We start from the raw sequence: 25,168 nt of genomic DNA on the forward strand, positions 1-25,168 counted from the left end.
ATTTTTGCAGGAAGGTGGGTGGGAGGAGGAGTATTCTAGGTAGCTGTGGGAGTCGGTGGGCTTGAAATGAATATCGGTTTCTAGGTGGTTGCCTGATATGGAGACAGAGAGGTCCAGGAAGGGGAGAGAGGTGTTAGAGATGGTCCAGGTAAACTTAAGGTTGGGGTGGAAGGTGTTAGTGAAGTGCATGAACTGTTCGAGCTCCTCGTGGGAGCACGAGGCGGCACCGATACAGTCATCAATGTAACGGAGGAAGAGGTGGGGTTTAGGGCCGGTGTAGGTACGGAAGAGGGATTGTTCCATGTAACCTACAAAGAGGCAGGCGTAGCTTGGGCCCATGCGGGTACCCATGGCTACCCCCTTTGTAGGAAGTGGGAGGAATTGAAAGAGAAGTTGTTGAGTGTGAGGACGAGTTCGGCTAAGCGGATGAGGGTATCAGTGGAGGGGGACTGGTCGGGCCTGCGGGACAGGAAGAAGCGGAGGGCCTTAAGGCCATCTGCATGGGGAATGCAGGTGTAGAGGGACTGGACATCCATGGTAAAGATGAGGTGTTGGGGACCGGGGAATTGGAAGTTCTGGAGGAGGTGGAGGGCGTGGGTGGTGTCACGGACATAGGTAGGGAGTTCCTGGACCAAGGGGGAGAAAATGGAGTCTAGATAGTTGGAGATCAGTTCGGTGGGGCAGGAGCAGGCGGAGACAATGGGTCGACCAGGGCATTCAGGTTTGTGGATTTTGGGAAGGAGATAGAAGCGGGCAGTGCGAGGTTGGGGAACGATGAGGTTGGAGGCCGTGGGTGGGAGGTCACCTGAGGTGATGAGGTTGTGGATGGTTTGTGAGATGATGGTTTGGTGCTCAGGGGTGGGGTCATGATCAAGGGGGCGGTAGGAGGAGGTGTCGGAGAGTTGGCGTCCGGCCTCGGCGATGTAGAGGTCAGTGCGCCATACTACAACTGCACCTCCCTTGTCCGCGGGTTTTATGGTGAAGTTGGGATTGGAGCGGAGGGAGCGGAGGGCTGCACGTTCTGCGGGGGAGAGGTTGGAGTGGGTGAGAGGGGTGGAGAGGTTGAGGCGATTGATGTCTCGACGGCAGTTGGAGATGAAGAGGTCGAGGGAGGGTAGGAGGCCTTGGGGTGGTGTCCAGGAGGAGGGGGTGTGTTGGAAGCGGGAGAAGGGGTCAGTAGAGGGAGGGTTAGGTTCACGGTTGAAGAAGTAAGCGTGGAGGCGGAGGCGGCGGAAAAACTGCTCTATGTCCAAGCGTGAGCGGTATTCGTTGATCTGTGGGTGGAGGGGGACAAAGGTGAGCCCTTTACTGAGGACTGACCGTTCGTCCTCAGCAAGGGGTAGGTCTGGGGGGATGGTGAAGACTCGGCAGGGCTGGGTGCTGTCTCCTCTGGAGCTGCTGGCTGTGGAGGCTGTGGGCGGAGCTGTGTCGGCGTCGGCTGTGGGCGGAGCTGTGTCGGCGTCGGCTGTGGGCGGAGCTGCGTCGGCGTCGGCTGTGGGCGGAGCTGCGTCGGCGGTGGGCGGAGTTGTGCCGGTGTCGGCGGTGGGCGGAGTTGCGCCGGCGGTGGGTGGAGTTGCGTCCGCGTCGGTGATGGGCGGACCGGCGTCGGAGGTAGGAGGAGCGGGGTCGGCGGCGGCAGTCGCGGTGAGGGTGGTCGCGACTTCAGTGTCGGTGGCAACGGCAGCGATGGTGTTTGCTGTCCCGGAAGTGGGGAACCCGGCGGTGGCGGATGTGACGTCATCTGTGGGTTCTCCGATAGTGGCCTCATGGACAATGGTTCCCAGTCACATTTTGGCTCGCGATCTGCTGAACTAATTGAAACATTTCCCTTTCGGCGCTGAAGACGACAATAACTTTGGCTGATGATCTTTTTTATCACAGCCACGGTTTGACATATCTTCTCTTCGGCAAAATGTACGAGGAAGTGACACAAACGCCAAACTCGGTGACCTGTTCGATGAATTGCTGGATCCCAAATCTCCCGTAATCGTCGTCATTAGCAAGAGCTCCAATCCAAGTCCAGCCAAAGTGCTTTTCCCGCTGCGCCAAGGCCTTGGTCTGAAAATAATCGCTGGGCGCTGTCCGGAAAAAAGTGGGATATTTACGCCAGTCAATCCGACGGGTTCAACTGGAGAAGTAAATTACCTGTAAGAAGAAAAGTAATTTGATAGGATTCATTTCAAGACAAAATCAAGCCCATAAAGAAAGAGGTACCATCATAGACCTCATCCACAATCCACTATGCATAGTTCGAGACCGAAGCCATCATACATGTCCTCATCTAGAATTTCTGACTCACAATGCAGACCCAGGCCAACAAGACTGGGCCAATAGTCCAACATTGCAGCCAATCCAGCTGAACCCAGTCAGGACACAAAGCCGATCTGACATCCGCTGCAGGGCAGGTCAATGAGGGACTATTAGAGAATATTGCTCTATAAATTGCCAAATCATTCGCATCTCATCGTGGAAAATTAAAGCCTACCCAAGCTTGTTTCCATCTATTCTGCACAATCTTTTTGATTTGATACTTGTATTAAATCCGCTCGGTCCAATGACAGTTTACTTCTTCTACCTTTCATAGTTCAGATCTGGCCAAACACTTTCCACAATCAGTTGGATTCGCATCCTCAACCCCAGCAGTAAAGAAATTACACTTTCCACAGGAACATTTCATCAGCCCTTACTGGAGCCACCGACCTCAGCTCCATATCGACATTTATAAAAGTGCTTTTTAAGGGAATTCCGAGTGTGTGTGTGTGTTGTTGTTGTTGACATCGGACGAGATCGAACTAGATTGTCGGTTTTACCCAGAATCGCTCTAAATAGTCTAAAAGTTACTACCAAAGCTCTCCGATAAGCAACAATCTCTTGAGTGGCATATAACCAGCTTTTCAGCTGTCCAATATTTAATGCTGGCCTTTACACATCATTGGAACATGTCAACCAAGCCCACCATCTTTAAGTACTCCAGTCCAATTGGGCAAGCGCAAAAGGCAGATTTAAGACAAAGATTGCAAGTCTTTGCGTAAGAATGATTAATCACATAATGATTAAGAGCAGATTAAACATAACAAAATATCTTCCTCACGCAAAAGAGATCTGACCAAAGAAGTGAATCTGATGAAAAGTCAACGTTAGAGTGAATTAAACCGTAAGGGTTACATTTGGATTTTACATTCACAGAAAAGAGCATATTTCTCCATGTGAACCACCCACCAGATGAAACTTGTGCACCTAGACATTAATATTCAGTAGGAGTATGCAGGCAAACCTTGTCGAAACACAAGTTGTGTAAACGAAACATTCCAGAGAGGCTTTGAAGCTAGGATGGATGGTGAGAGAGGGAGACAATAGACATTGACAAATACTAGGTGAAAAAAATGCCTGGCTAGGATAAGATTGACTGGATGAAGAAGACTAAGGACGTTAATCTATAAACTAGAATGGAATTTTTTGGTTTGTATGAAGCAAGATCAGAATTTGGATAATGAAGATGTGATGTGACGAAATGGTATAGGAATACTAAATTACCCTATAGACCTCAGGTCTTGGGAAGGTAATGGCCGAGTGGCGTTATCGCTCGACTATTAAGCCAGGGACCCAGATAAATTTCTGGGGATTGGGCTCAAATCCCACCACAGCAGATGTTCGAATTCAATAAATATCAGGAGGTAAAAATCTAATGATGAGCATGAAGCAGTTGTCAGGCAAGCCCTGTAGGGTTCATTAATGCCTTTTAGGGAAAGAGACTGCCATCCTTACCTGGTCTGGCATACATGTGACTTCAGACCCACAGCAATGTGATTGACTCTGGGCAATTAGGGATTGGCAATAAATGCTGCCTGGTCAGCAACGCCCTTATCCTGTCAATGTTTTTTTTTAATCTAACTCTAGTTGTATCGGAGAGATGCTCTCCCTAAGTCTTGGTTGAATAAATGATTGTCAACTTGAAATTTTCACAGTAGGTCACAATGTTGAAATGTTAACTCGGTGTCTCTCTTCACTTATGCTGTCAGACCTACTGAGTATTTCTAGCATTTTCTGTTCTTATTAAAACAGAAATGTGTTTTAGACAATGACATAATAGAGATTCGAACTTGAAACAGTATCTTAGTTCCTTAAAACAGTGCATTGCTAAGCAGCTTTCTCCTGACTTGCACAATTTGTATGATCTGGCTTAGACATTTGAGTACTCATTTAACATATCTATACAGTTTTGTACACTCCTTTTATTCTCTGCACAATTTACTTTGCTAACAATCTGTGTATCATTGGCAAATTTGGCATCTATACCTTCCAGCCCTTCATGGAAGCAATTTATCTAAATTGTCAATAGTTGCAGTCCTGGCTCTGATCCGGCGGACAACTCAGTACGCCTCAATACTTTTACAGTTGGGTTTATAACATTGACAGGTGACCTCTAGACATTTTCGCGTTTTAGAGTTTCTTGTCACGGTAGGTGCAGGAGGGATTTCCTTTCAGAATAGGAGTATAGTACCGGGGTGTGGGGAAGGCGGGTCGGTGGGGATGGGACAGTTGCAGAATAAGGGATAGGCCATTTCGAACAAAAACCAGATTTTTTTTCGTTTAGAGGATGGCGAACCTATAGAACCTATATGTGCCACAGAGAGCTATAGATCGTTCGCCATCAAGTACATTCAAGACAGAGACTAATACAGTTCCAGAAAATGAAGTCTTTGGGTAGTGTGCCCTCGAGGTAGAAGATTGGACAGAACCTAAATGAATGGCAAAGCAGGGTCCAGAAGCTGAATGGCCTACCCTGTTTCTATTTTCTGTGTTTCCACGATAGAGTGCGATCGACAAGGAAAAGCTATAATCGTTTATAAAGGGAACGCAGTGAAGGTGATAAAATCAAAATATTTTCTTTCTGGTCATTAAGCGTCCCGCACATAAAATGAAAAAAAAAACGTCAATTTTATTTGATTGTTTTCATGCTTCATATGTCATTGCACGGGTACCACTACATTTTCAAGTGTTTCTGGCAAACCATTTATTGTTACAAATGAAAATGCTGAAAATGCACAACAGGGCATCTGAAGGTATATTTCTCGGGAGGCGAAGCGCGCTCTTTCATCGGTAGTTGGTGAGACAGAAAAACTCATTTAACTGCAATACTCAGATCAAAGCAAAATTCTGAAAAATCAGCAGGAAAGACCAACATTTGTGTCAGATACGGGAAAGTGTAGCAAATCCACAATTAGACAATTGGAAGTCGGGAATGGGATGTGGCGACTTTTCGGTCACTTCTTCCTACTCTTCAGGTTTAAGTAGAGCCTGATGTTGTCTAACATTGAAACCAATTTCTCTTTTTTAACTTGCGACAATTATTAAAAATATACACCTAGGTTTTGACAGCAAATGAACAGTCAAAACCATACAATGAATTCTTCCACCTTATACAAAATGTTGAATATTTTATAAATTTTAACTTTTTTACGCAATGTACCTTGAAACTGACCAATCTTATTAGAACAGAATGCAAGAAAAGCCGAAGCTATTTGCATGAACTATAAAACTACACAAGTACTTCAACATGTTGTCACATGACGTTGCCGAATTTACAAAACTCGTTTATTATGTTACGGTTGTACATTTTTAGCTATTGCGTGTTTTTTGGTGTTCTCTTCCGGTTTTAACAAGATTATGTAACACTTTGAAGAAAAGATACAGGACAATAATCCAAAACTCGATGCTAAAATTGCAAATACCTCAACAGCCACCGTGTATTTTCCGGGGTTGCTCACATAAGCTGGAATAAATGTCACCCAAACTGCAAAAAAGATGAGCATGCTGAACGTTATGAGTTTAGCTTCATTGAATCTGTCCGGTAGCTTCCGGGCCAATAAGGCTAAAATTAAACAAATGCAACCTAATAAGCCAATGTAACCAAACACACTGCAGTATGCTACTGTGGAACCCACGCCACACTCGAGGATAATCTTTTCATTTTGATATTTGGTGTTTTTAGCTGGGAGTGGGGGAGAAGTCAACAACCAGATCACACATATTATTACTTGAATCAATGCGCAGATAAAAACAATTGACCTTTGTTGTTTGGGTCCGAACCATTTCATGACATCACTACCCGGCAGAGTTGCTTTAAATGCCATTAGGACTACCAAAGTTTTACCAAGAATACAAGAAAGAGATAGAGCAAAACTAACTCCAAACACAGTGTGCTGCACCATGCATGACCATGGTGAGGGCTGTCCGATGAATGCAATGGAGCACAGAAAGCACAGTATTAATGAGATTAGTAGAAGGAAACTCAATTCTGAATTGTTGGCCTTTACAATAGGAGTGTTTATGAAATATAAGAATACAGCTGCAACAGCCCCTGTGATACAAGCTCCAAGCAGTGAAATCGCCGTCAGCGTTATTCCCATGCTGTCTTGAAAGGAGAGGAACTCAATTTCTTTCGGAATGCACTGATTTCTTGGCTCGTTGGACCAGTAATCTGACGGGCATTTGATGCATTCTATTGAACCTGTTGCGAAATAACAGTATATTATAAAATCTCAAACGTATGTTTATAGATTAAAGCTGAATATCATGGTAAAAAATACAAGATATGCCGTGGTACATGCTCACTGCTGAAATATTAACGATTGTTCACATTCTTGCCTACCTGTTTCGTTACTGATCTCCCCATCGGCGCATGGCAAGCAATCAAAGCAGCAAACAGGCTGACCCTTACGTACAGCTTTTCTGGTACCTGCAAGACAGCTTTTACTACACGTTGAGAGAGGAACCTATGAAGACAGAAGCGATATTTTAACAAACTCAAAGTCAGTTACCAGATACTGGGACTATGGAATTTTAAAAAATGCATTGAAGCACAACCATCCAGCCTTAACCAATGACGGAGTATTGTTTAATTTTCAATGTTCACTATGACATTGCCTCTCCTGTGTTGGTATGAATGGAAATGTATGTTTCTCATTGTTGGCTAAGTAAGTCTTTTTTTTTACTGCTTTCATCCCTTTACACTTTGATATAAAGGTACGGATTTATTATCCATACTGCTCCCTATTGTGATATTCCAACCAGGCCTTCCTCCTGTTGAAGCAAGTAACAAATTTTAGATGGATATAAATGGGAAAACTATAAGTAATCATTATATCTTTAAATTTGATCTCGCTTCGATATTGTTTCTTATCATATGGATGAATAGACAGACATTTTTAGGTACTGTGAAAATAATTGAAATTTACCCAGCTGCGCGGGACTAGAATTGTAGATCTGTCTCAATAAATAAGTGAAGAGATTCCCTCCCTGAGGGAAATGAATTGCCCAGTTTGGATGTTTACAATATCTAGCAAATATATCCTTAAACCAGGGGACAGTTGAATTGAATTTCTAAGTTTCCCACAGAGAATAATTTAAGTTCTTCACCAAAGATTAGACATTGGAGGCCAGAGGCATAGTGTTGCCATTCTCATTTTAATTCATAATGAAATGACATGACTGCACATAATTATAATAATACTTATTTGGATATGCAACAAAATAATGGCACCTTAATGAAAACCAAAATGTGCAATTGTAAAATTGGAGTCAAATAAACATAGAAGTGTCTTAGTTTGAAAAGACAGTTGGAATATTGAAATAGTTAAAATCAACAAAGAAAATACACTGCTCCACTTTTTTTTTAAATTCACACATAGGATGAGAACATTGCTGGCTGGACCAATAATTTATTGCCCGTCCCTAGTTGCCCTTGAGAAGGTGGTGGTGAGCTGCATTCTTCAACGGCTGGAGTCCATTTACTGTCGGTTGATCACAATGAACTTAGGGAGAGATTTGCAGGATTTCGACCCACGACACTGAAGGAGAGCTGATGTATTTCCAAGTCAGGATGATGAGTGGCTTGGAGGGCGATCTGGCAGGAGATGGCATTCCCAAATATCTACTACTGCCTTCTTCCTGATAGTTGGTGGTGATCTTGTGTTTGGAATGTGTTGTTATTAATGAATAGCATGAATAGAGCATCCTACCTCGCCGGTTGTTGTATGATACAGCTATACGATGTAATTGATTAATTACTTCAACAGAGTTCTTTCAAACATAGTTTTCAACAGAACGAGACATTTCGTATGGTGAAAAATCCGCTGCTGGGGAGGTTTCGTGAATCATATGTTCAAAGTCACCTGTTCCTACCAAATATACTGTACTCGTCAAGTCAGGCAGCAAATTAACTCTTCAAAAAATTAACTCTAATGTGAATTTTTTTTCAAAAAAAATTGTCCTTTCTTCAAAAGATTTAAAGGAAACTTTTAAGTATATTGTTCCATCACCTTAGTTTTGAATTTACCACCCGCTCCACTGCACGCAAACGTAATATGCTTTGGTTCGACATTCGAAGTACTATAGCAGATCTTGAATATTACATATTCAAAGCTATTCACACAAGGAGTGACTGAACACCAGAATTAATCCGGTAACAGATGGTAGGAATCCTCGAAAATCTCAACAATAGTAATCGTCCAAATCAATGTGATTGTGGGGTTGATTCTTACCGGACACGGAGACATGGTACGTTGGAAATGAGCTTACCTTATTTTGAAGAGCTGTTCTGTGCCACACAATTCCACTTTCATCCAACTCGAGTTCCTCCCCTTTCGGCAACGCTTCGTCATAATAGCCAATATTAACAAAGTCAATCGACCCATCAGGACGCTTCTGCCAGTTTATCAGGTCATAGGAAGCAATAGGATCTCCATTTTTATCAAAGCTTACTTCCTCCCCAAACTGGCTGGTGAAACGTACCTCCCTCAGGTAGTGCAAAAGCTTTTAAAAGGGAAAGACAAATATAATCTTCGATCTTAAACGTGCTTTACATTACAGCGACAAAAATAAGATAAAGAGCATTACGAAAGAGCATGAACGAATTACCATCAAAAAAGAAAATAGAACGGAACACTATGTATACTTTTATTTCAGGAGAGGCAATACATTACTTCGCTTTACCAGATGACTAGTAGCGTGCGACAGTTCTTCACCTGCCAGGATAGAACTTTAGACTTTTGACCGCATGTGTTGTTGATAAATGGGCCTTTCCCATTTTCACACGATTGTAAATTCTGAAGGGCGTGTGCTATGGCGTATACCGCTTTGTATACATTGTAGGAAACTCTTAACTGCGACACATCGGAGTATGCAGATTCAACCGTCTCTAGGTTTTCTGAACCGGTGCACGGTTTGTAGGGAAACCCTGACATGTTTTCTTTCAGGCTCTGATTTGAGGAATTTATGATACAGCCAAAGACTTGGCGCCAGAGTTCTTCAACAAACGGATTGTCTGGTGCTGTGGAAGGATGAAGTTTGACTAGAAACTCTCTCAGTCCCACAATTTCCGCTCTCCTGATTCCAAACCCGATTGTTCCTGATAAAATATCCACAGTTTCTGCTCTCCATAGTTGGAATGATGTGACCCAGGCTTCACTCGCGATTAGCTGGATGTCGGTGATGTTCTGCATTCTGAGTTCATTTACCAACGACATGGCGTCACTCTCTCCACAGAATATTATCAACACCTTAGCAGAGGATGTTCTAATGGTCTTTGCAACTTGACGCATTCTTTCTCTTGTGCGACCGGGTAAAAGGAATTCGATGTAGGCGATACAGATTTCAAACTTCGCAGCCTCTTCAATGAGAGACCTCATCCCGAAGCGACCATAATCGTTGTCTTCAGCCACGGCTCCGATCCAGGTCCAATCAAAGTGGTGTATGAGTCGAACTAAAGCTTTCATTTGAACAGTATCGCTAGGAATTGTCCTCAAGAATGTTGGGAACTCACTCTTATTACTGAGGCAAGCGCATGACGCAAAGTAGCTGACCTGCGGGGAAACAGAACTAACTGAGATATTTGAAATTGTGGCACCATCGCTGAACCCAACACAGGAGTCGGAGAAGATCTTAAGGAAAAACAGAAATTGCCGAAGAAGTTGAACAGGTCTGGCAGAGACAAAAGCAGAGTTAACATTTCGATTCAGTAACCGCTTCTTCAGAACTAGGTCTGTTTTGTTTCAGATTTCCAGCATCCACAATTCTGTGGAAGGGTTGGCGGACCCGAGAAGTTTAACTTTGCTTTCTCTCCACAGATGCTGCGAGACCTGCTGAGCTTATCTAGCATTTTCTGTTTTTGTTCCATTGGTTCTTTTTGTTTTATTTTAGTCACTTAAGGTCTATTCGTTCTTTAAAACAGCGATCTACATAGACTCACAATTTTCGCCATAGGTCTGTAAATGTTTCTGTTTCAACTGTGTATTCAATTGAAAAACACTTCTCAATTTGTTTCCACTCACCTTCTGGGAAGATGGTTCTAGTCAACAACAATCTCGATATTTCTCTTTATTTCCTGTCTGGATCCTCCTGACCGTAAGTCTGTTTGCCTGCTTATCCAGCTCTACTGCGACTAAAACAGTATTTGTACATAACTACAGACAATGGCGGAAATATTCTGCAGTTCAGACAGCGTCTGTGGAGACAGGCGGACCGAGTTACCTTTTCAGACCAAGGAACCATATTCCGTCCTACCTTTTCTCTACAGAGACAATATTTCCGGCATTTTGTTTTTATTTCAGACCTCCAGCATCTGCAGCATTTTAATTTTATAAATGTAATCATAGATTCATAGAATCCCTACAGTGCAGACAGAGGTCATTCAGCCCATCCAGTCTACACTTACCCTCCGAAGAGCATCCTACCCTATCCCTGTAAACCAGCACTGACCATGGCTATTCCACCCAGCCTCCACATCCCTGGACACTACGCGGCAATATCGCGGGTGAGCTTTTGCCTAGCTCCTGTCAATATTTATCGCAAATTAATTGATAAATCTTACCAGACCAATGGCGAAAGGAGCAACTAGTCGAGACACTGCGATAGATTGCGATGACGCACCATCTCCCACAATCACAGGTACTAATGGGACTCCAGCGCACGTGGAGTTGGGAGCGCTATTGCCTTTTCCCTTCAGTAAATTGAAAGCTCCTTTCAGACCTTCAGAAGATGCGTCACAGCTGTCGAAAATTTCGTAACCCAGAGTCGTGTGAGGTAGTAACTCCGTATTCCTATTTATCTCTTCTATGGCGAATACCATGGTGAGGGTCCAACGAAGACCACTTTGACTAAACCTGCCATACATCAGAATTTACTTTCATTCCACGCTGTAAAATTCCTTCTATATTATTACTTATTGCAGAATTCTGAATATCTTGTCAAAAACAACTTTTACAGAGATCAAAGAGCAATATGACCGTGTATTTTTCATTGGAGCGAATAAGACCCGGTACATAGCAGCATGCTGTTTCCCGAAATTCCGGGATCTCGAAAGACAGCTCGTGGATCCATATTAATAATAAGAAATTTAGAACAAAAGGAAGAAGCAATCTCACGACACTGAGAATTGTGACTTTCGCTTCCAGAATTGGGAGAACGAAAGAAAATGCGTCCAGGAGAGTTAGAATACAGGGGCAGAAATGCACTGCAGAGACTGTATAAGGCGCTCGTCAGACCGCTTTAGGAATATTATGAGCAGTTTTAGGTCCCATATCTAAGGACGGATGTGCTGGCGTTGGAGGGGATCCAGAGTAGTTTTACAAGAACGATTCCACGGATGAAGTGCTTGGCATATGAGGAATGGTTCTGATCTCTGGGTCTGTCCTCGATGGAATGTAGAAAGAATTAGGGGATCTGATTGAAGTTAAGAGAATACTGAGAGCCCTGGTGGTGTGGGAGGTGGGGAGTGGAAATGTTTCCACTAGTCGGAGAGACGAGGAACCCAGGACACAGCCTCAGAGTGAGGGGAGGATACTTTAGAACAGAGATTAGGAGGAATATTTTCAGCTAGAGGGTGATGACTCTGTGGAACTCGTTGCTACAGAGGGCTGTGGAAGTCGTTATTGAGTGTATTTAAGACAGAGATCGATAGGTTCTTCAGCGGCAAGGGGATCAAGGATTACAGGGAAAAAGCAAGAGAATTGTGTTGAAAAACCCATCACTCGTGTTCGAATGGCGGAGCAGAGGTGATGGGTCAAATGGCCTAATTCTGCTCCTATGTTTCCTGGTCTTACAGTCTCACTGCGTTAGTCAACCATATAAGGGTTCAGTAACGAAATGAATGGAAAGAAGGTGGGAAAGAGAAGCAAAGAACCATAAAACGACATAGGACATAGGAAACAGCGAACAGGCGGAGGTCATTCAACCTTTTGATAGGTCTCCATCGTTTTGGTAAATTCGTGGATGAGCAGATTGTGACCTCAACTCCAAATTCCTGAATGTCATAACCAAACGCTCCACCCCTCCCACCCACCACCACCCCATACCGCATTCTCACTGCAACAGACCTTAAATCCATTTTCTATTTTTAAAAGTGTGTCCTGAGTATTAAAGAAACAGCCTCCAATACCTTCTGTGGCAGAATTCCACAGACTAACCAACGTCAGAGAGATGGTTTTCTGCTTACCTCCATCGAAAAGAGAGATTTCTATTCTCAAATTTACATTTGCAAGTTTTACTGCCTCCCCTGAACATCTACCTACCCCACCTCCTCTCAATACCTACCTGTCAAGGCCTCTTAGAATCCCCTTTAATTCAATAGGATCAGCTCTCATTCTTCTAAACTCCAATGGACTTGGGTTCTACCTGAATGAGTTGAGTGTATCCCCTTTACACTGCTTCTAAATCGTTTTTTTTTTATTAAAGAGATCAAACAATACACACTGCTCCAAATACAGTTTCAGCAAATTCTGTCAAATGCAATAAATACACCCTCCAGTTATATTTTCCGTTTCTCTACGAAATTGCTTGCTGCTCCCGCATGCTAACGTTTACTGATCCGTAAAACATTTTGTGAAAGCGCAGAACATAACACACGAACGGACAACAAGCAGTCAAAAATAATGAAGGATTTATCATAGAAACAACAAATTATGTTTAAAATCAATTCCATCCAAAACTGAAGCATTTTCAAAGCATATTATCACTCACTCCACACAGCGCACTGGTTGAGGGTGAGATTGGAATGATCTATAATCCGGCGCGACTCTTAAATATATTGGGAACAAACCGCCCAGGATGACGTCCCCGTCCTGAAACATTCCATGGTTGAATTTTTCTTGCCGTTTGCATGTATCGACGGCGGAGACTACCATAAGGATTGGAGCCAGTATGAAAACGCTCCAAACGCAAGACAGAGACATTAGAGAATCCTGAAGGTTTTCTCAGAAGTCACGGGAAATAAAGGGTTGATTCTACCTTTCATCGCTTTGGTGCAAGCGGCCTATTGCACCGCGATATTTAACCGTCGCAACCTACTCCCAGGAGATTCTAAACTCAAATCTCGTTTATACTTATTCCAGTCTCGTGTTTTATCAAATGCTCGGGGCTGCTGTGCCCCTAACACTTTAATTAGATTAAATGTAGACATTGCAAAACTGTGACCATATTTGGAAGATATGTTATGCAATGAGAAATGAATGCTGAGATTAGGAGAAGGAGCCTATTGTTCTTGTCAATTGGTAAATTAATTCAGGTCTATTCACGGACAAAGGAACCTCACATTTAATGCGACATTGATTCGTAAAGAGGCAAAACTAGATCGGTAGCACTGTCCAAAATGAGTTTTTCCGTATTATTTGCTGTGTTCGCAGACGATTTGCCTCACGTTCTAGCTTTAGTAGCAGTATTCTTATCATTGAACCGCACTGAGGAAGAACTTACTAATACCGCTTGACGTTACTTGCTGATTATAAAACGCAGGTGAAAGGTCATCGATCTGAAAGGTTAGCTCCATTTTTCGCTCTGCAGAAGCTGCCAAACGTGATGAGTGTTCGCAGTTGTACCTATTGTTATTAGAATTTCTTGAATTCATTTGTTTTTTTACAGAGGAATGGGGAACGATTTCATTGTGAACACATTCTGGATATTTCGACTTATAGCGACCACAACAAATTTCTCAGCAACTCCGAAATTCTAATAAATTATGCAGCTTATAAATTCTGTCAATCAAAGCACACTCTCTGAGAAGGGCATTGTTGCCTCCTTGGATGCCAAGTGAAATTGGATACCAAGCCGCTCAAATGAAGGAAAACAGAGAGCATGATAGATTTTTTCAACCCTGCGTCCCCAACGATATCAATTGTTTAAGAGTCACTACACGAAGATAAACCCGGTATATCTTAATAGCAAGTAACATTGCATTCGATTCGTATTTTTATTCTTTCATTGGGTGTGGGCATCACTAGCTAGGCCAAAATTTGTTTACATGTCTAATTGCTTTTGAGAAAGTGATGACTTACCACCTTGAACCACTAATAAAGGCAGACCAACAGAGCTATTAGAAAGGGAGTTTAAGGATTTTAAGCCAACTTTAAAGGAATATAATTCCAAAGTCGGGCTGGTATGTAACTTGCAAGGGAATTTGCAGATGGTTGTGTCCCGTGCATTTACTGTTCTTGACCTTCTAGATGGTAGAGGTCAAGTGTTTGAAATGTGCTGTGGAGGACACTTAGTGATATATTACAGTGTATCTTGTAACTGGTGCACATGGCTGCCATTGTGCATTGGTGGTGGAGGGAGTGAATATTTCAGGCTGTGGATAGAGTGTGGATCAAATGGGCTAATTTATCCGGGACTGAAAGGAACTGCTCGAGTGTTGTTGGATCCTCCACGAATCCAGGCAAGAAGTCAGAAGTCTATCACATTCCTGATTTCTGCCTTTTAGTTGGTGGACAGACTTTTGGACTTCAGAATGTGAACTAAGTATTGTATTATTCCCAGATCTGGCCTGTTATTCTCGCCATAGTTTTTATAACGCTGGTTCAAGTTCAAATTGTTTTCAGTAACAACTGTCACGAATGCGTTTAGTGAGGAATTTACCACTGAATGCTAAGGAGAGATATTGAGGTTCTGTCTTGTAGAATTCATTGCCTGGTTTCTGCGTTGCACTAATGTTATTTGCCACTTATCAGCCCGAGCCTAAATGTTGTCCAGGTCTTGCTGTTATGGTCACAAATTTGTTCGGATTCTGAATAGTACTAATTATTTCAGTAATTAACAACGTCCACACTTCTTCCCTCATTATAGAAGGATTATTATTCAATAATCAACTGACAATGACAATCCAGGACACTACCCTGAGGAACTCATGCAGTGTTGTGTTGAGTCTGCTCCTCTATTTGATGAAAGAATACAGTAATTAGTTTTGAACAGCACTTGCGACATCCTACCAATTAGAATATCCACAATCCTTCTACCCTGTCACTCCACTCATTTATAAACCAAGTTAACATGTTCCCTCCAATTCCATGAGATCCAGCTTTACCAATTGCTTTCTTGTGTAAAGTCCATATATTTTTATTTTCTGTTTTTGATCATGAACTGAAATGGGAAAACAGCTGCTTTAAAAACCGAAGATTGTTCGAAAATCACTGCACTTGTTAAAAGCAAGTAGACTGACACTCATTGTAATGGCTGTTTGTTCATGCAGGAGTGGAAATAAATATAGATGAACTGGAATCGAGTTTGCGTGAACTGATTGAGATGTAGCTAGCAGGTAGTAGCTGACTGATCCCTGGACTAGCGACCAGTTATCGATGGCAAATGTATTTTTTTCCTCTGTCAACAACTGTTTGTCTGGCTTCCAGGTGGCTGAATATGTTATAGAACAAAGAACAAAGAAAATTACAGCACAAGAACAGACCCTTCAGCCCTCCAAGCCTGCACCAACATGCTGCCCGTCACAGCTAAAACCCCCTACCCTTCCAGGGACTGTATCCCTCTATTCCCATCCTATTCATGTATTTGTCGAGAAGTCCTTTAAAAGTCACTATAGTATCTGCTTCCACTACCTCCCCCAGCAGCGAGTTCCAGGCAACCACCACCCTCTGTGTAAAAAAACTTGCCTCGTACATCACCTCTAAACTTTGCCCTTCACACCTTAAACCTATGGCCCCTGGTAAGTGACTCTTCTACCCTGGGAAAAAGCTTCTGACTGTCCACTCTGTCCATGCCTTTCATAATCTTGAAGACTTCTATCAGGTCGCCTCTCAACCTTTGTCGTACCAGTGAGAACAACCCAAGTTTATCCAACCTCTCCTCATAGCTAATGCCCTCCATACCAGACAACATCCTGGTAAATCTTTTCTGTGCCCTCTCCAAAGCCACCACATCCTTCTGGTAGTGTGGTGACCAGAATTGAACACAATATTCCAAATGTGGCCTAACTTAAGGTTCTATAAAGTTGTAACATTACCTGCTAATTTTTAAACTCAATGCCCCGGCTGTTGAAGGCAAGCATGCCATATGTCTTGTTGACAACCTCCTCCACCTGCGTTGTCACTTTCAGTGACCTGTGTATCTGTACACCTAGATCCCTCTGCCTGTCTGCACTCTTAAGGGTTCTGCCATTTACTGTATATTTTCCATCTGGATTAGACCTTCCAAAATGCATTACCTTGCATTTTTCTGGATAAACTACATCTGCCATCTCTCTCCCCGAGTCACCAACCGATCTATATCCAGCTGAATCCTTTGACAGTCCTCATCTTTATCCGCAATTCCACCAACCTTTGTGTCATTGGCAAACTTACTAATCAGACTAGTTATATTTTCCTCCAAATCATTTATATATATTACAAACAGCAAAGGTCCCAACACTGATCCCTGATGAAGGCCACTAGTCACAGCCCTCCATTCAAAAACGTACCCTTCCACTGCTACCATCTGTCTTCTATGACTGAGCCAGTTATTTTTATCCATTTTACAAGATCACCTCTGACCACATGCGACTTTACCTTCCATATCAACCTGCCATGAGTGACCTTGTCAAGAGCCTTACTGAAGTTCATGTAGACAACATCCACTGTCCTACCCTTATCGATCATCTTCGTCACCTCCTCAAAAAACTCAACCAAGTTTGTGAGACATGACCTCCCCTTCACAAAACCATGTTGCCTCTCACTAATATGCCCACTGATTTCCAAGTGTGAGTAAATCCTGTCTCGAAGAATCCTCTCCAATAATTTCCTTATCACTGACGTAAGGCTCACTGGCCTGAAATTAGCTGGATTATCCTTGCCACCTTTCTTAAACAAAGGAACAACATTGGCTATTCTCCAATCCTCTGGGACCTCCCCTGTAGTGAGGATACAAAGATTTCCCGCAAGGCCCCAACAATTTCCTCCCTTGCCTATCTCAGTATTCTGGGGTATATCCTATCAGGCCCTGGGGACCTGTCTACCTTAATGTTTTTCAAGACCCCCAATACCTCCTTTTTCATCTCAACATGACCAAAATATCTACACATCCTTCCCCAGACTCATCATCCACCAAGTCCTTCTCTATGATGAATGCTAACACACAGTACTCATTTAATACCTCACCCATTTCCTTTGACTTCACACGTAAATTCCCTCTCCTGTTCTTGAGTGGGCCAACCCTCTGCCTGGCGACACTCTTGCTGTTTATATATGTATAAAAAGCCTTTGGATTTTCCTTTATCCTGTTGGCCAATTACTTTTCATGACGCCTTTTAGCCCTCCTGACTCCTTGCTTAAGTTTGTTTCAACTTTCCTTATATTCCACCCTTGTTTCATGTGTTGCCAGCCTCCTAGCCTTGATAAATTCTTCTTTTTTTTTCTTTTTGATTAGATTCACAATATCTCTCATTATCCAAGGTCCCTTCAACTTGCCGTACTTATCCTTCATCCTTACAGGAACGTGCTGTCCTGAGTTCCCAGCCACTTACACTTGAAAGCTTCCCACATACCATATGTTGATTTGCCCTCAAACATCTGCCTCCAATCTACAGTCATCAGTTCCTGCCTAATATTGTTGTAATTAGCCTTCCCCCAATTTAGCACCTTCACCTGACAACTATACCTGTCTTTATCCATCAGTACCTTAAAGCTTATTGAATTATGATCACTGTTCCCGAGCTGCTCCCCTACTAAGATATCGACCACCTGTACTAGATCCAGTACAGCCCCTTTCCTAGTTGGACTACCTATATACCGTTTCAAGAAGTCCTCCTGGATACTCTTTACAAATTCTGTTCCATCCAAACCCCAAGCACTAAGTGAGTCCCAGTTAACATATGGAAAGTTAAAATCACCCACGACAACAACCCTGTTTCTTTTATATCTTGCCAAAATCTGCCTACATATCAGTTCTATGTGTCTGACATTTTGAAAGAAGCCATCAGACCTCTGCAGTGTCAAGAGTTCAGTTTTCTCTCTGTAACAATAAAACACATTAAGCCTGAGGAATGCCAGTTTTCTCCCCCCTTCAACTATTCCTGTAAGCTATGGTTCTTAATGCATAAGCCGGAGACATTGTAAGTGTGAACCTGCCACCCCCTTTCTCCCACAAAGAAGTGAAAGTAGCTGAGGACAAACGATCATGAAGCAACAATTCTAAAGGACCATCTCAGCAAACCGTGTGAACAGGAGCCAGTTAGCTGCTGTCCCAGTCTTTCCATCTGATCACGACTCTTTTTTTACTGTTTTGGTCTGTTTGTTCCTTTGTGTAGAGTGGTAGTTTATAAGAAGATTGGACTTTTCTACAGTATTATTTGACTGTACTTATTATCTGTTTATTTGTACCCAATATTCATTCTTGTCAAATACAAAAACCTGGTCTATGCTTTCTGTCATTGTGAGTCTGAAAGTCAGGTATTCTGATTCCTTTGCAAAAACTTTAACTTTTGTGATGGCTCCGAGTATAGTGAGATTTCATTTTGGCATGCTTCATCAGTGAGGCATAACACTTATAAAGAAATCTATTAAATGCATTCTGAAAATCCTTATACGTAACATCCGGAGACGTTCCATTATCTACTGCTTCATTCACAGCTTCAGAAAATTCACTCAGATGAAAATTCACTCAGTGAGGCAAACCCCACGTTTCACAAATCCATGTTAGCTCTCTCCAAGTAATTGAATATTTTCCAAGTATTCCATCACTTTCTCCATAACAGGTTTTGATTCTATACGTTTTTAAAAAATATTTTAATGACAACGCTGTGAATCAATCTGAATTTGCATTAATATTGACAGATGATATTAAACTTGAAAATGCAATTAACAATTAACAAGAAAACAGCCTAAGAGCTGATAATGTTGAAATGATCAGAAACATAGCAAATTAAATGGAATGCATAGGGGTGTGAAAATATACATTTGAGTAGGATAAAATTATTAAACGGAACAGTAAATACTCGATAAAATTTCAAAGTGATATCAGAACCAGAGATCTGAGAGTTAATGCAAACAAGTTGAAGGTGACAAAACAAACCGTAAACGTTGTCAAAAAACCATTAACAAAGGAATGGTCTACAAAATCGATGACATTATGATCCATTTTTATTGCGTACTCGACAACCCTCAGGTGGAATAATGTGTCCGATTTCTGGGTAACACAATTTTGAAATGAGTCAAAAGTTCAAGAGTTTGCAACGAGATTTACGAGACGAGATGAGGGGCTTCAGAAATGTGAAACGAACATCACGGAGGCATGAACCGTGGAATTAAAAAATGAGAAGTGTGAAGTGACGCTTCTTGTGAGGACTAAAACGGAAAGGCTTTTGCTATAAATAGGATAATTATCATGATTTTCAAAAGTTATGATGAGCATGGAGACCTTAATTTTTGAATCTACAAATCAGGTCCAGGCAAGGCAACAAAGTATAATAAATAGAAAAGGGAAAAAGAGAGCCTTCATATTCTTAGAAGGCAGGAAACTGAGAAACAGTTCATGTATTGTGCAGGAATTGAAGTAGCACTGTAGGTGCAATGCTCCATTACAAAGGAACCAGTTAGCCATTGAGATAACTCACCTCCTTAAGGCGGCATGAGGTAGATGACCAACGACCCGCACAGAGGTAGGTTCTAAGAAGTATATCAAGGTATGAAAGTTAGACAGAAAGACACAGAATTTAGCGAAGGAATTAGTGACATTGCAGCTAAAGTAGAAAATCTTCTTGACACGTGGATATGTGGTTGAATGGAAGAATCTCTACGGCAACATTTTCACAAGGTGTCTCAAATCATAAACTCAATTCTTTTGCAATCAACTCCATTCCTCGCCCTAGCCGTTCCCTCAGGCTAAACCAATTTATTCGCAAACTCTCTACCATATTAACAACGAGACATAATTTTAACTACATCACTGACAACTCACTTTAGATCATGCAAAATAGGACCGGAAAAGAAGGTTCCATTCCTTCTACATTTTGGAAATAAGGCAAGGCAAGTGACTGAGGTGTTAACAGGGGAGCAGTGTTCATAATTCTATAAGTTTTAAAATACTTATGGAAAATGATAGGCTCGGTCCCTAAGTTAAAGTTCTAAACTGGGACAAGGCCAATTTTGATTAGACAGGAGCATTCAAAGGTTGATTGGGGGAGACTGCTCGCAGCTAAAGGGGCGTTTGACATGTGGGAGGCTTGCAAAAGCGAGAGTTCAGGAACAGTATGATCCTGTGAGCGTGAAGGGAAAAGCTGTCAGGAGTAGGGAACACTGAATGACTGGAGATATTGAAACTCTGGTCAAAAAAAAAACAAATATCAGGTATAGACATCTGGGAGCAAGTGAATGCCTTGAGAAGTGTAGAGGTGTAGGAGTGTGCTTAACAGGGAATCGGGGGGGGGGGTGCAAAACGGGGACAGGAGGTTGGTTTGGCACATGAGGTTAAGGAGAATCAAAAGAGATTCTAGAAGTATATTGAGGGCAAAAAACTAACTAGGGAGAGCATAGGGCCCCTTAAAGATCAACGAGGCCATCTATGTGTGGAATCATAGCAGATGAGTGTGATCCTAAATGAATATTTTGAGTCAGTACTCACTTTGAAGAAAAAACATGGAAGCTAGAGAACTCAGGGAAATAAATAGTAATATTTTGAAAAGAGTCCACATTGCAGAAGAGGAGGAGTTGGAGGTCTTAAAACCCATAAAGGTAGATACATTTCTGGAGCCTGATGAAGTGTATCCCAGGATATTGTGGGAAGCTAGAGAAGAAACTGCAGGGCTCCTAGCAGAGATATTTGTATAACTGACAGCCACAGGTGCGATGCCAGAAGCCAGGAGGGTAGCTAATGTTGTGCCATTATTTAAGAATGTCTGCAAAGAAAAGCCAGGGAACTACAGAACGGTGAGCCTGAGGTCAGTGCTGGGTAAGCTGTTGGAGGGGATTCTGAGAGACTGGATGTACATGCATTTGGAAAGGCATGGACTGATTAGGTATAGGCAATATGGCTTTGTTTGTGGGAAATTGTGTCTCACAAACTTGAATGAGGTTTTTGAAGAAGTGACCAAGAAGATAGTTAAAGGCAGAGTGGTAGACATTGTCAACATGGTCTTTAGTAAGGCCCTCAACAAGGTTCTGAATGGTGAACTGGTTAGTAAGGTTAGGTCACAAGAGATCCAAGAAGAGCTAGCCATTTGGATGCAAAATTTGCTTGACAGTAGGCATCACAGGGTGGTGATAGAGGGTCGTTGTTCAGACTGGACGTCTGTGAACAGTGGGTGTGTTCCAAGGATTGGTGCTGGGTTCACTGCTGTTAATCATTGATATAAATTATTTGGATGTGAACAATGGAGGCTTGGTTAGTAAGTTTGTGGATGACACCAAATTTGGTGATATCGTGGATAGTGAAGAAGTTATCTAAGGGTACAGCAAAATCTTGATCAACTGGGCCAATCAGCCCAGGAATAGAAGATGGAGTTCAGTTCAGATAAACGTGAGCTGTTGCATTTTGATAAGACAAACCAGAGCAGGACTTACGCAGTTTATGATAGAGTTCAGCGACTGTTGTTGAACAGAGGTACACCCTCACCCCCACATAAGGTAGGGGTGGAGGTTAGATAGACCTTGAGTTTAGGGTAAAAGTTCGGCACAACATGGTTGGCCGAGGGGCCTGTACTGTGCTGTACTGTTCTATGTTCTATGTAGAGAGACCTTTGGGCACAGGTATATAGTTCCTTGAAAGTGGCATCACAGATAGACAGAGTGGTGAAGAAGACATTTGACAGACTTGTCATCATCAGTCAGAGCAATTGAGTACAGCAGTTGATACATCATGTTACGGCTGCACAAAACATTGGTAAGGCCACAATTAGAATACTGCGTACAATTCTTGTTGCCCTGCTATAGAAAGGATGTTATTAAACTGGAAACAGTGCAGAAAAGACTTACAAGGGTACTACCAAGGCTGCGAGTTTGAGTTATAAGGAGAGGTTGGATAGGCTGGAAACTTTTTTTTCCTGGAGCGTAGGAGACAGAGGGGTCACTTTCTAAAGGTTTGTAAAATCATAAGGGCCAGAGGTAAGATTAACAACCAAGGTCTTTTCCGCAGTGTAGGCGAGTCCAAAACTGGGGGGCATAGGTATAAGAAGACAGTGGAAAGATTTAAAAAGACCTGAGGGAGAACCTTTTCGCACAGATGGTGGAGTGTATATGGAACATGCTGCCAGAGGAATGGTAGAGGTGAGTGTAATTTAAAAAATTAAGAGACATTTGGACAGATAAGTGGACAGGAAAGGTTTAGAGAGACATGGGTGAAATTCAGGCAAATTGAACTAGATTAGTTTAGAACACATGGTTAGCATGGACGAGTTGATCACCTACCTGAATATCACTTTTCTGCATTGTCTCCACATCACTTGGCATCTGTAATTTCGACAAATGAGTGATCTCTGTTTTAAGCAAACTCAATGACTGGGCGTCCACAGCTGTCTGGATTAAACATAGATGATTTGGATTTGGGGAGTATGTCAAAGTTCATAGATAACACTAAGATGAGTGGTAGAGCAAAGTGTACTGAGGACACTGAAAGTCTGCAGAGGGATAGATAGGTTAAGTGAGTGGGCAAGGGTCTGGGAGACGGAGTACAATGTAGGTAAATGTGAAGTCATTCATTTTGACAGGAATGACAACAAAATGGATTATTATTTAAATGGTCAAAAATTTCAACATGCTGCTGTGCAGATGGTCCTGGTTGTTCTTGTGCATGAATCACAAAATGTTGATTTGCAGATGCAATTAGTACTTTAAAAGGCAAATGGAATAATGTCCTTCAATGCCAGTGGGATGAAGTGTAAAAACATGGAGGTTATGCTGCAGCTTTATAGGGTACTGGTATGGCACTGGGGGGGTGCAGAGGAGCTTCACTAGATTGATTCCGGAATTCAGAGAGTGCATTTATGAGGAGACATTAAGTAGACTGGGACGATACTCATTGGAATTCAGAGAATGAGGGGGGTTTTATAGAACCATATAAAATTACAAACGAAATAAATAAGATAGAAGCAGTGAGGTTGTTTGCACTGACAGATGAGACTAGAAGTAGGGACCATAGCCTGAAAATGAGGGGAACCAGATTTCAGATTGAGCCGAGAGGGAACTGCTTCACCCAAAGGGTTCTGAATCAGTGGAATTCCCTGCCCAATGAAACTGTCGAGGCTACCTCGTGGAATGTTTTAAGGCAAATATAGATGGAATTTTGAACAGTAAAGGAATTAAGGGTTATGCTGAGAGGGCAGGTAAGCGGAACTGAGTCTACAAAAAGATCAGCCAGATTTTATTGAATGGCGGAGCAGACTCGAGGGGCCAAATGCCCTATTCCTGCTTTTATTTCTTATATTCTTATGTTCAAGAATTCCAAAGATCAACTACAGTCTGAATCAAGAAATTCGTCTAAAGTGAACTTCCCCTTTTTCTGAGACTGTGGCCTCTGGATCAAGACTCACACAATCCACGGAAGTCTATTTCCTATATCTACCCATGGGAACCCTGTTAAAGTGTTATATGTTTCGCAGAGATCGTCTTTAGAAGTAAATAAATAATAATTGGTCCTGAGTGCTGAAATTACAATAAACCTGCATATCTTACAGGTGTATACAGCAACAGCGTGGCCCCTCAAACAAATATGACAGAGTTAACTCAAAATATATTGAGACACACGATTGAACACCTGGTTAGAAACGTAGATTTTAAAGAGGAAATTTGAGGCGCGGAGGCAAAAGGCTTTGCAGAGTGATAGGGTCTCACAGCAGAAGACAAAACAGACAACGATGTCATAAAAGAATCCGTCTGGTTGTCTAACGTCCAATAACGAAGAAAATCAGACGACAATACCTGACCTGGCCTACATGTGATTTCCTCTGGATGGCCTGGCGAATCACTTAGCAGTACCAAAGCGTTAAAGTTTGAAAATGCTACCGTGCAGTATTGAGTCTAAATACCCTGTCTCATTCCCTTAGTGGATTGCAGCTGTTCAAGCAGCTGACTCGCCACACCCCTTCCAGAGTAATTGATGATAGGCAACAATTGACAGCGTCCCCCACATCCCACGAATGAAGTTTTTTAAAAAAAAAAAATTCCACTAGAATCCTAATGAACGGTTTCACTGTAAATATCGAACAGGAGAGAGTGAAATTGTCGAGGCTCGTCGTTATTAGTGGAGTCTCACACACAGACATGGGGCTCTGTGAAATTGGGTGAAAGGGTTGACAGCTTGTCCGAAGTTTATTCTGTGTTCCCTCCATATTACAAAATCGTGAAAAGTAGAAAGTAGGCTGTTGACTCAGCATCGCCCATTTTATATTATGCTGGCAACAAGAGATTGTTTCTAGGGCTAACCAAGCACGCAGTTTTACATCTATAGGTCTCAAAATGCAGCTGATAGCAAACCACTCACTGCTCACTTTCCTGTAAGCATTTTAGCGAGGTAAGATCCCACCGCTGATTTAATTTCTTACACAACTTTATGTTTAATTCATTTACGGGATGTGGGCATCGCTGGCTAAATTAGCACTCATTACTCATCCCTAATTATTCTTGAGAAAGCGTCAGTGAGCTCCATTCTGGAACTGCTGCAATCCACTTTGTATCGGCACACCCACAATGCTCTAAGGAAGGGGCTTCCAGATTTTTGACACAGCGACTTTGCTATATCTCCCAATCGAGAAGGTGAGTGACTTGGAGGGAAATTTCCAGATGGTGCCCTTCTCACTTATCTGCTCCTTGGACATAGCACAGGATTTGTGGTTTCGAAAGTGCTATGGAAAGATTGTTGTACATGATACACCTTGCTACCATGCCGGACTAATGGTGTGGGAAGTGAATGTTTTGTTACTGGGAGA

At 42.3% G+C, this 25,168-nt stretch overlaps 1 protein-coding gene, 1 long non-coding RNA gene and 1 pseudogene across 2 annotated transcripts; all 3 read right to left on the reverse strand.

Annotated features, from left to right (window-relative positions):
- The window catches only part of LOC109913609, a 52,538-nt pseudogene extending 48,107 nt beyond the window's left edge, over nucleotides 1–4,431 (reverse strand).
- A 1,172-nt stretch (nucleotides 4,432–5,603) lies between these two features.
- Nucleotides 5,604–13,181, reverse strand: LOC109919875 (extracellular calcium-sensing receptor-like). Its single transcript, XM_020519900.2, has 6 exons — nucleotides 13,018–13,181; nucleotides 10,871–11,162; nucleotides 9,027–9,863; nucleotides 8,581–8,814; nucleotides 6,653–6,776; nucleotides 5,604–6,511 (listed from the first exon to the last, which is right to left on the reverse strand). Exons 1-6 carry the CDS (start codon nucleotides 13,179–13,181, stop codon nucleotides 5,604–5,606), a joined length of 2,559 nt encoding a protein of 852 aa, XP_020375489.2.
- Nucleotides 13,182–18,702: 5,521 nt separating this feature from the next.
- LOC125484626 lies at nucleotides 18,703–24,223 on the reverse strand. Its single transcript, XR_007263449.1, has 4 exons — nucleotides 24,162–24,223; nucleotides 22,653–22,760; nucleotides 19,865–19,916; nucleotides 18,703–19,015 (listed from the first exon to the last, which is right to left on the reverse strand). It is a non-coding gene; the product is annotated as an uncharacterized LOC125484626 (long non-coding RNA).
- Between the last annotated feature and the right edge of the window lie 945 nt (nucleotides 24,224–25,168).

Source organism: Rhincodon typus, chromosome 13 (assembly GCF_021869965.1).
Source record: "Rhincodon typus isolate 14 chromosome 13, sRhiTyp1.1, whole genome shotgun sequence".
NCBI lineage: Eukaryota > Metazoa > Chordata > Chondrichthyes > Orectolobiformes > Rhincodontidae > Rhincodon > Rhincodon typus.

Bases quoted from the DNA above. Each gene is read 5' to 3' on its own strand.
- LOC109919875 (XM_020519900.2), bottom strand. From the start codon at position 13,181: ATGGTAGTCTCCGCCGTCGATACATGCAAACGGCAAGAAAAATTCAAC. The intron at 11,163-13,017 runs GTGAGTGATAAT...GATGTATGGCAG, and splicing joins CAACCAGTGCGCTGTGTGGA to GTTTAGTCAAAGTGGTCTTC. The intron at 8,815-9,026 runs GTGAAGAACTGT...CCCTTTTAAAAG, and splicing joins CTAAAGTTCTATCCTGGCAG to CTTTTGCACTACCTGAGGGA.